General features: G+C 41.1%; 1 protein-coding gene across 1 annotated transcript in view; it reads right to left on the reverse strand.

Moving 5' to 3' along the window:
* Positions 1-12,190, reverse strand: part of THEMIS (thymocyte selection associated) — a 109,898-nt gene that overhangs the window by 23,823 nt on the left and 73,885 nt on the right. Inside the window, exon 5 of the mRNA XM_077811737.1 lies at positions 826-979. Within this exon, the coding sequence (XP_077667863.1) occupies positions 826-979 (154 nt within the window). The remainder of the gene's footprint in view (positions 1-825; positions 980-12,190) is intronic.

The following is a 12,190-nucleotide window of genomic DNA, read 5'->3' on the forward strand; positions in this document are numbered from 1 at the left end:
TCCTGATTTTACAGGGGGGATTTCTTTATTTCTATTTACTTCTATTTTTATTAAAAGTCTTCTTGTAAGAAAACTGAATGCTTTTTCATTGTTCTCAGATCCAAGGGTTTGGGTCTGTGGTCACCTATGCAAACTGGTGAGGCTTTTTATCCAACATTTCCCAGGAAAGGGGGGGGTGCAAGTGTTGGGAGGATTGTTCATTGTTCTTAAGATCCAAGGGTCTGGGTCTGTAGTCACCTAGGCAAATTGGTGAGGCTTTTTACCAAACCTTGTCCAGGAAGTGGGGTGCAAGGTTTTGGGAAGTATTTTGGGGGGAAAGACGCGTCCAAACAGCTTTTTCCCAGTAACCAGTATTAGTTTGGTGGTGGTAGCGGCCAATCCAAGGACGACGGGTGGAATATTTTGTACCTTGGGGAAGTTTTGACCTAAGCTGGTAAAGATAAGCTTAGGAGGTTTTTCATGCAGGTCCCCACATCTGTACCCTAGAGTTCAGAGTGGGGGAGGAACCTTGACAAGGGCTGAATCATCAGTCTTTTAAAAAGATTGACTGTAAATGAATGCAGCATCTTCTCCACGCAGGCCTGCTCCTGAGAACCACTGAATATTCATGCTGCAGTGTCAAACTGAGTTTAATACCATGCTGCTGCTGAGAGTTTGCCTTATGGCATTTATTCAGGAAGAAAAGAGAGGTTCACATTTTGTCTCCTTTGACTGATCCACAGGTTCCAACTGAATCATGCAAAATACTTCCGCACGTCAAGCATTTATCAGGGCTGAGGTTCAGTGCTGTTATATTAATAACTCAAATCATAAAGCTTAACTGACCTTTAATCACACTGGTGTCCAGTAATGTTGCTGTCCCAGTCACGTCGTCCTCATTCTCCCAGTGCACTAAATCATTCTGACAACTAACTTGTAATTCTGAAACAGCAGTAGCTTGGTCTGAGCACGGTTTCTTAGTGGTGTCTACATAGAGATTCTGAAATTACATAGAACAGCGTGATTGATTTCTTGTCTGCATTGTTAGTCCAAACTAGATACTTTTCACAAATGTGACAAGGGAGCGCATCAGTCATACTTGAGGTCATTTCTGTGGATTTAGAACATGAATCTACTGTTCGTTAAAGTAAGTTATAAATAACTGCAATGCTCGCCTTGGAGGCATGTATTCCACAAAGTAACATGACTAGAATGAGAAGATATTCTAGGTACAGAAAATTACCTTTAAGACATATTTCATAGCCTTTCTCTCTCTCGTGTGTGTGTGTCTGAGGGAGATTTCCTTATCTGTTTCTTTTCAAATATCTTTCTTTTTAGTCAGTTGTTCTTACTGTATTGCTAATTAATTCAATGAGTTTTATGATACAGTACATGACAAATACCACACACACACAAACGTCTGGCATTTTAATTATATATATTAATACTTATAGAATGGTGACTGTGGTTAGGCAGTACTTACATGCAATTCTAGTGTAAATACATTACAGTTATGGTTTTGATAACTTGATAATATGAATAAGTTATCAAAACCATAACTGTAGTGTATTTACTTTGTAATTGCATGTAAGTTCTGCCTAACCACAGTCACCATTTTATAAAGTATAAATATGTATAGCTGAAATGCCAATCAATTCAAAACAGAACAGCTGAGATGCAGACTAGTGAATAAGAGCTAATGATCAAAATCTATCTACTTGTGCAAGAAGTGTAGCCCCTTCTGCATCAGATCAATCTTGTACCACACATATGGGTAAAATTAATCCTAACTGAAACAACAATGAAAATATTGTAATATCAGAGCATATAATGAGAGATAAAAAACAGTTAACACTTTCTTGGGCTTACCTATAGTTGTATTTTCTGAAATAAACACTAGAACAGGGGTGGCCAACCTATGGCCACACACGGCTCTTCAGACATTAATATGAGGCTCCTTGTACAGGCACCGACTCCAGAGCTACAGGCGCCAACTTTCCAATGTGCCGGGGGGTGCTCACTGCTCAACCCCTGGCTCTGCCATGGGCCCTGCCCTCACTCCACCCCTTCCCACCCCCTCCTCTGAGCTTGCCGTGCCCTTGCTCCTCCTCCTCCTCTTCCCCCTCCCCCCCAAGCCTCCTGCATGCCACAAAATAGCTGATCAGGAGGTGCAGGGAGGAAGAGGGAGGCGCTGATCGGTGGGGCTTCCAGTGGGCGGGAGGTGCTGGAAGTGGGTGGTGGGGAGCTGATGGGGGCCTGCTGACTTATTACTGTGGCTTTTTGGCAATGTACATTGGTAAATTCTGGCTCCTTCTCAGGCTCAGGTTGGCCACCCCTGCACTAGAAGATACATCAGCAGGGGTTCACTGCACCACAAGATTCTATACAAGGTTGTGTAGTACAACTTGTACAATGTTATGCAGTACAGTTCATGATTGTGAAAGAACTATGATACCAAGCAAAGCTTGTAGCAGTGGTAAAATTCACAAGGATCTCAGGGATTTGTGGAAAGAGAAATACAGCTGAACACATTACAAAGAGGACAGAATTGTCAGAAGAAATACTTAACAGCAATGAAGAAAAAACCAGTGAAACATATACTGTAATCACTGAGCTATATTCTCCGCTAGTGGTTAGTGGCATAGCTCCAGTGAAGTTAACAGAGCTCTGCCATTTCACACCAGCAAACTATGGGCCCCTACTTCAAACATGAGATCTCTTCTTCCTCCTTTGTATTGCACCAGACCCACATGTATCACCAACGTGACACCAGTCTGTCCTGACCATATTAATAAAAGTTTTAAGAAATGTCCAAATTTTAGCCAGGACAAAAATTAACACATTTCAAAACAGAAATGTACAAAACTTTCAATAAACTTGTCACAGCCTCCATAAATGTATAGTTTACATTAACGGCGAATGATAAAGGAAAAAAAATAAGTGGAGATCAATTTACGCGCAGGTTGTCCTCAGAGCCCAGATGGTTGGGGACATTTCAGCACAGAAATAAGTTTTAACCAATCTTTTCCTCAGGGTTTACAAAATTAAGAAAAACCTGAGAACATACTATGTAACTAACAGGAATAATAAGAACATATTTTTAAAATATCTTTGTCTTTTATTCTTTTCTATTTAGATTTCATTTTTTATATGTTAATCCTAGTAATTAACACAATGTGTTACACTCATAGTCTTTATTTTGTGTTGTCCAAAATAACCTAAAAACAAGTCTAGACATCAAAAATAGCCATGCAAGGGGAAATCCCACAATTCTGAAGCATATGATTAACACTTGCAATAATCTTATCAATCTACTGTACCACTCTTTTAGAGTCACTTCTTTGCAATGGTTCCCCAAGGCACTTTGCAAATACATTAAAATAGACAGAGCTCAGACATTTAAGAATAAACCAGGTTACACAAATTAGATTTTCACTTCAGTTTAGATTGAAATCTGTAGCACACTAGCATCCCTAATTGTAATATACACATGTAGTAGATTTACAGAATACTTAAAAATACACCTTATAACTACACTAAACATCTAAAAGAAAAGGAGTACTTGTGGCACCTTAGAGACTAACCAATTTATTTGAGCATAAGCTTTCATGAGCTACAGCTCACTTCATCTTATGCTCAAATAAATTGGTTAGTCTCTAAGGTGCCACAAGTACTCCTTTTCTTTTTGCGAATACAGACTAACACGGCTGTTACTCTGAAAACTAAACATCTAGGGTCAAATCCTGATGTTCTAATTCAGTATTACTCAGACACCTCTGAAGAAGAATTCCAATTAGATGAACTCTTGGTTCTACTGAAGTCAATGGGAGCTCTGCCATTGGACTTCAACGGAGCCACGAATTGCCAATTGTCTTCAGTGAGCATTCTGCCACAGGAAGGACTGAGTTAAAATCTTCAGGATTTGGACCATGGAAATTTGTTAAAAAGGATCACAGACCAGTAAATAGAGGGAATTTCATATCTGACCATTATAACAACTAAAAGCTTGTGACCAGAAAAATTTACCTCAGTAGTTAAGAATTGCCCAAAAAGCCTCTACTACGACTCAACCTTTAGAAGAAAAGGTACAAAGCCATAAAGGTAAGGTAACTACGTAATGCCTCAGGAAGTAAGGTGGGTTATAGTAAAGCAAATACAAAATGTCTTTGGGGGCGAATGCAAGGATCAAAGTACTGGGGATGCATCATTTTAGTACAAACTGAGGCTGCAGCATTCTTCAGAAGTTGTAAATCTGCACAGAGCTTATCTGTAAGGCATAAAATATAAGACATTGAAATAATAAAGGAGGCTAGAAGTGACCAAAGCAAATTTTACCTGACAACTGCATACTGAGCTTAGCACACAGTGTGCATGTGCACACTCGCTTACCCAGCCATACAGAAACATTTACTATTCGACTGAACAATATTGCATAAATAATAATAAATAATATTCAGAATGCTTTGTCTTTAATACAAGGCACTGATTGTGCTTTAAAATCAGTAATGAATAAAACATCTTGATATCCCTGTGATGTGGGCATATATTACCACCCTGATTTTACACCTGGGGAAACTATAGTACTTCGGTGTCACACAGGAAGTGTGTGGCAGAACTGGGAAAAGAACCAAGATTTCTTCACTCCAGCCTGTGCTTCGACCACAAGACTACCTTTCCTGGCCTATTTAGGCCATTCCCACCCAAAGCTGCCATCAGCAGAGATGGGCAGTAATGTTATGCCGGGCATAGGACCCCTGAACTCTTCTGAAAGAAACCACCCAAAAACTATTGTAGACACTCGATAGATCTCACACACTTGAGACAGCAGGGTTCTTCACTGGAATCTATAGCTACAGTTATATGACACCCAGAAAAATGGCTCTGCAGATAACCCGAGTGTTCTTATATTGAAAGACTAAGCAAGAGAGACAGTTCCAAAAATAATAGCTGTGACCACTGAAACAAGTACAAAAACCTCCCAAATGTGGCTACAGTAAGGAGGGGATGGTCTCTAAATAAGTGTGATAAGAATTCTGTAATTTGATGCATTGCAACGTTTATGAAATTTTCCCATTTATATCCAGAATAAGCTACTGGTTTTATTATTTATTTATGTATTCATTTATTTTAAGTCTCAACAATGAATAGCTCAGTGGTTTGAGCATTGGCCTGCTAAACCCAGGGTTGTGAGTTCAATCCTTGAGGGGGCCATTTAGGGATCTGGGGCAAACATTGGGGACTGGTCCTGCTTTGAGCAGGGGGTTGGACTAGATGACCTCCTGAGGTCCCTTCCAACCCTGACATTCTATGATTCTAAGTAGGCTCGGAATAAAAAGGAGAAAAGCTATGATGCTGTATCATATTAAAACGTGGGAGTAAATATGAAACCAACAACTGCCGTGCTTTCTGGAAATGTTGAGAGCGATGTAGTGGCATAAAACATTTTGACAAAACTGTGCCTTTCCAGACAGAAAGTAAAGCTGTTATATGGTTACAAAGGACTGTATTGCAGAGGGAGACCCATTTATTGGAGCAATCACTGCTGGACATGGCACTACACCTTTGGAGGACGTTTATTATGAGTCACACATGCTATAAGATATAGATCATAAATCTTTTACTGTAATCTTTAAAGACTTGGAGTGGCACATTATACTGTCTTCAGAAACTCGGGCTAAAACTATAGAGATATTTCTTCGCTTTGGCATATACAATACTATACATCCATCTGTAAAACACTTAATTGCTGCAGATACCCTTTTCGGTAGTAAACACATACCAATACCATAACATTGTGGGAAATTATTTTGAAATCCACAGGCACCTCACTCTTTTCAAACAGAAGTAGCAGTTTATTGACACAAGCAGCAAAGAAAGATTCTGCAACAGATAAATACAGCAGTGTACCCATAGCTAAGCCTAAACCTGACTGAAAGTAAGCCTACACTTTTGAACTTAGTTTTCAGTATTTAGGAAAGTATTTTTAAAGAAAAAGAGCAGTCTAACTTAGATAAAGAATTATCTTTTTGTTTTGTTTTCTTATACAGGGCCCTTCACAATCCTCAGAGCCCTTTCTAGAATTAAACTATACAGGGATCATTTCACTCCAGCCACCACATTTCTCTTATAGCTATAGTGTAGAGCCATAGGTCTTGATTCTGATCTCACACCAATGTTAAAACCAGCGTAAGTGATATCAGAATCAAATCAAAATACCATACTGATCCACCAGACCAAATTCTAATCCCATTGACAAGGGCTGCAAATTTGGAGTAATTCCATTTGTTTCAACTGAATTTCTGCAGATTTACACCAGCATACATAATAACAAAATTTAGCTTACTGCATGCCAAGGAATAAGGGAACGGAGTGTTTAAAAGTGACACCTGGCAAAAGGACAGATTCAAATAAAGGGGATAACACAATTGGAAATGGTGAGAGCTCATAGGAAACTTGAAATATAACAGCAGAAGATCAGGACTGATTGATTCCATTTGGAAAGAAACAATTACCTTTTGATTGTGACTCGTATCCCAAGGCAGCCTTCTTGAATGATCCATCGGCAAGCCAAGTTATCTTGCATGCTAACATAATTTTTTCAAGGGCAGAGTGTATCTACAGTTATGGATACTGACAAGAGGCCCTGATTTTGTAGTCAAGAATTGTAACTGTCTCCCTAAACACACAAATTCCAACACATGACAACAAGCCTTTATTTCAAAAGTTCATTGGGCAGCCTGAAAAAGGAACAAAGCTACTTAAAAGATTCTTCAGAAAGGCCATGGACAATAAAGAGGTTTCTCATAAACATACAAAAGAGCAGAACTTCAGAGTTCTTATTTGCCTGCAGAACTTGCAAATTATAAATTATAGTTGAATATAGGCCTAAAGAGGAGGTTCAACAAAAGGTCAAAGCTGAGAGCCTGGAGAGACAGGAGCAAAGTTATGATAGACTCTCAGCCACTTCACTCCAAAAGTTAGATGGCCCATTTGGTTAAAGTTCTGGGCTTTCACATATAGCAACTTGAGTTCAAATTCTCCCTCTAACCTCTATTACAATATACTGTCACACATATCCATGCCATAAAACCATGATCAATTTCACACTTATTTTCAGTAGAAGCCCAGGACCAGGACAAGTGGAGTGTTGCAGGAAATAAAAATGGAATGCAATACAAAGTCATAATGGGTTATGGACAGAAAACACTAAGCATTTTCTTAGAGTTAAAAATAAATAAAGCAACAAATTTCCACCAGGCAACAGTAGATCTGGTATAACCTTATTCAGGCCTTGACTGCAAATTGTTTCCAGTAACAAAAGAGACCCAGAAGACAATATTATGGTTATTCCCATTGCTACAAAAATAAAACAAAAAAAGTGAATGTAACTGAGACAAGCCCTTTGAGAAATGGAGAGGAGTGTTGAACATTCAGAGTTTCTCACAATAAGCAGAGTGACGAGGTGGGTTAAAAAATCTGTGAACTTGCGTAAATATGCTCATTTGTTATCTGAAAAAGGACTAACTGGCACAGGAAAAAGGCACTCCTTTAAGAACAGAGGAAACTAATATCTTTACCAAAAGGGGAAACACAGGAAGGAAGGAATGTTAAGAAGCCACTAGATGGCTCTCTTCCCTGTCTTATGCGATGCATTCAAAAAACTCCAGTTAAGCGTTTCCTTTTTAAACTTCTTATTTCAAGGGCTTATAACTCGGCGGCAAAATTCACCACAGGCAAAAACGTGCCATAAAGGGTCTCATTCTAACAGAGATGTTTTTCTGCCCCAAATCCTTCCTGCCCTCCCCAAAGCACAATAAAAACAATTGTTGAAGTTTGAAATGGAGGGAGGGGATGTTCTTCACCAGATACAGCTGTGATTTGGTGCAATGGTGAACAATGAAAAACTGATGTCTGGAAACTGAGCAGACCAAGATATAATACATTTTGGTGGGGAGGGATGTGGGAGTGTGAGAGGAAGAAGGAAACCATCCAATAGAATAACCTTTAAAAAGAGGCTATTGCTCATGCACAGTAAGGCTTTTTCAGTGAAATTTCACAAGGGTTTTAAGTACATATTTAAATACTTTTGCCCTTCACGGATCATTTCCACAGGAAGGATAAATCAGAGGTCCCCAAACTGTGGGGTGTGCCTTGAACATTCAGGAGTGGGGGAGGCCAGCCCCCACGGGGAGTGAGGAAGGAGTGCCACCCAGCCCTGCTCTGCTCCAAGCTCGGCTCCTGGCCCCAGCATCAGCCCCAGCCCCTGGCCATGGCTCCACTCCCGGCCTGGGCTTGACAGCCCCAGCCCCACCCCAAGCTGCAGCCTCCTGGCCATGGCTCTGCTCCCAGTCTGGCTGCATCCCTGTCCCCACCCTTGGCCCCCAGCTGCGGCTCCATTTCCGGCCCCAGACCCAGCCTTGGCCCATTTGCCTCTGTCCTAGCTCCCCTGCCCCCGCTCCCCCCCCCCTCCAAGCTGTGGGCCTATTCCTGGCCTCAGCTCCTGTGGGAGGCGGTGGACAAAGATGGGGAGGGCACGACTGTAAAAATTTTGGGGACCACGGGGGTAAATATTCAACAGATTTTTGTCATGAAATATGTTGCATCAATAAAAAACATGCAAGTGTGCACAGTTCCAAAGTTCCTGCAGAATCCATTGCTAGCTCAGAATTCCAGCACCCGTCTCTGGACTCATTCACTGCTCAAGGAATGTATTTACCCATTTCATTACACTTCCGAGTGGGAATGGAGCCCCTGTTTTCAGGGTCTGTTCCGAAATGGTGCTGAGTAGAACTTGGTGCCTTTTGAAATGAAACTCTGCCTCCAAAGGGTAAAAAAATCTATGGATGGCAGTGTGATAAAAGGGACATCTGCTCCTCACTCCTGCCATTTTTTCCTGGGCCTTATGTTTGTCACAACAGAACAGAAAGTGATCTAGGGTAGCCCTGAGTGACTTGGGTTGTGATGACATTGTATTTAAAAGACTCAGGACAATCAGAGTTAAAACTTTGGCATTATTTGTACAAATCCAAATGGATCCTTTAAAAATATATTGTATAGCTTAATAGTACTGAATTGTTCAAACATCCCCTGCAGTTTGGAGAAATACTCATTGGATCCTGTAGCAACATCACAGCAAAGCAGAGAATGTACCTGAGCATGCCTTTACCATAACACAAACTGTGCACCCACCAACATTTGTTTTAATCAAGATCAGGCACTCATCTTGAGACATCTAAGCTGATTTTTCAGATACTTAGCATTTATATAGCACTTCATATGTTCAACACACTGTAAGACTGAAACCAATTAATCTTCACAACACTCCTGGGGGTTAAGTGGGTAAATACTAGGTCTTCATCTTACAGATGCCCAGTGAACTGAAACAGATTGTTCTGCAAGGCCTCCAACAGTGAGTCAGTGGCAGCAGGATTCAAATTTGGGGGTTCCCGGCTTCCAACTCAGTGCTCATTCTGCCACATCACCACGGCCAGATTTCCAATTAGGCACAGTAGGCAGGTGCCTAGGGGTGCCAGCGTTCCAGGGGTGCCTAAAACCTAAACGTGGGTTCAAAGTTTCATTTTTTATGGAAAACACGAAGGTCAGCTCTAGCCAAGGAGTCACTGAAGATGCTGTACCTGTGGGCACACAAGATGTAAATCCGGCCCTGCACATCACATTGACTTACTGCCAGAGGTGCTGAGCCTGCACATTTCCCATTGAATTCAGCCAAAGTGAATGTGAACTTCCTGTTTGGTGCGTGGGAAAGTGACTTTGATACCATATCCCTAGCCAGCTTCTCCTGCCCTCCTAAGCCTCATAACTGATTACTTTCTTTGCCCAGTCTTTTTGCTGCTGCCTTCCTGAGCTGGAACCTCTGATCAGATCCCCCAACCTGCCCCTCACCGTTCCAGCTGTTTCCTCTCAGATCCTCAGATCTACTCCACACTCCATCCTCTTCACACCTTGTGCTGGTTCCTCCAGAGCCCTCACACATCCTATACAACTTCCCCTACCTGTGACTTGGGGGGAGAAAGAGGAAACAAGATTTTAAAAATAAATTGTTTTCAAGTCCTTATCGCCGTGCTGTCCTTACTAACATTAAGCTGCTAGTCCAGCTTCAGAGCCCACACTGTGCTTGCTCTTACTGAATGACAGAAAGTGCTGTGTGTGGCAGACAGCAGCCTCAGTAAAGCAGCAGGACACCACAATGGTAGGAATTAAATACTTTAGACCAGATTCTGGTCTCAGGTACACCAGAATAAATTTGCAGTAATCCCCCACAGGTCAGGGGAGTTATTCTGGAGTTACTCCAGCTTACCTGGAGTTCAGAATCTGGCCCTTGGTTTTTCAAAATCATCTGCTCTCCAGGCCACAGTGAGGAATGGAACAGCCGGGCAAAGGGGGAGAGGAGCGGGAGGAATGGGTCATTTTATTAATAAAATATATTTCTAGCGTAGTCACACTGTTCTTTTTGTAACAATTGAATCTCTATATTTATTTGCCTTCCCATACAGATATATGTGTACATAGATATTTTCATTCCACTATGCCCATTAGAAGTAAGGTTTTTTAAAAAATTATTGTGGACAAGAAAAAAAAAACCTCTAAATCATCCCCACCTCTGGATTTCCTATGAATCCCTTCTTCTCTGTGTCTATCTTTCAGGCGCTGACCTTGCAAACACTTATCTCCATGTTAAACTCTACACCTGTGATTAGCCCCCACTCAAGCCAAGAGGACTAACTCGTGGGAGTAAAGTAATGCACATGCATAAGGGTGTGTCTATGCTACTGTGGATACCATCGTAAAGCTGTAGTGTAGATGTTTCCTACATCAACTGAACAGGGTTTTCCATTAATGTTAGTAATCCATCTCTCCAAGAGGTAGTAGCTAGGTCAACAGAAGAATTCTTCTATCCACCTACCTTAGTCTACAGTGGGGCTTAGGCTGACCAGTGTCACACAGTGAGTGAAATTTTTCCCAGCACTGAGCAATATGATTAGGACAAACAGGCCTGCAGGTTTGCAGGATTAGAGCCTGAAGCCCTGATCCTGCCAACAGTTGTGTTTGTGCTTTTCTTTACTACTGTGGGAAGCCAATGGAACTACTCAATAGCATGTGCATAAGAGCTGGCCAGATCAGGACCTTAGACTGTAAGCTTTCCAGGGCAGAGCGCAGTGTTGGCACTAACTAAACATCATCATCATCGACTAGTGTAACACTGACAAAGCCAAATAATATATCAGATACTCAAGTCCTGGAATATTGCATTTGGAAATCATAATCTGATCATTTACCTCTGTGAAAATCTTAGATCGTAAAGTTTTCAGGCCAGAAACGGAGTTTTCTCACAAAAAAGTGATGTCAGTGCTTGTGGATACTACCAAATATAAGTAATAAATAAAATTTAAAAATCAGTATCCTCTATATACTTGCTTCTTCAAAACATTCATTATATGGCTTAGGAGAATGGAAGTAGAATGTAGAGCTTTTCACTGTTAAATCACTGGCATATTTGCAAATTTAGTTATTTTTATGTACAAAACAACACATTAGCACCTACCTAAATGCTCTGGGCGCCCTGCCATTGCTTAATAACACACACAAAAAGTAACCCCAGGTCATCCTCATCTGCAGTAATTGTCTTCTCTACTGGGACTGCCAATAATGTTGCCAGAAGTGCCATATGTGAAGATGGTTTCTGTGATGAAGATACCTTGTCTGCCAGGAACTGGACTGAAATTACTAACTCATTTCACACAAGTCACCAGATAGCATGTGGAATAGTAATGAGTTTCAGATGTTTCTGACCTGGGCTAGATTCATACCAGTGATTTAGAGGTGAAAGCCTCCACATCTGTGCTATTTCTTCCTGAGTCACCTGAATCCCCAGATTGTGCTAATGTTAGGTGCTTGATTGATAACCTTGGAAATCAAAGTCATTTCTTTGTGCACAGAATAGCTGTAGCTCAGGCACTGCTAGCTTCCCCACAATGCCTCTTCCCAGGTGAGAATTTCCCTATCCACTCAGGGTTTGTTTGTTTGTTTTTTTACTAGCATGCCAGCTGGGATCCCAATCTACACGGTCATTTCTATAATGGGCCTGATTCTTATTTACACTAAGGCCATTTTACACCACTGTGGCAGTGTAAAGGGACCTTAATGTGATTGTAATCGTAATGAATCTCATTTTAAGGCCCCTTTGTAGTGA

The sequence above is a fragment of the Eretmochelys imbricata genome, chromosome 3, assembly GCF_965152235.1.
Source record: "Eretmochelys imbricata isolate rEreImb1 chromosome 3, rEreImb1.hap1, whole genome shotgun sequence".
In the NCBI taxonomy this organism is placed as follows: domain Eukaryota; kingdom Metazoa; phylum Chordata; order Testudines; family Cheloniidae; genus Eretmochelys; species Eretmochelys imbricata.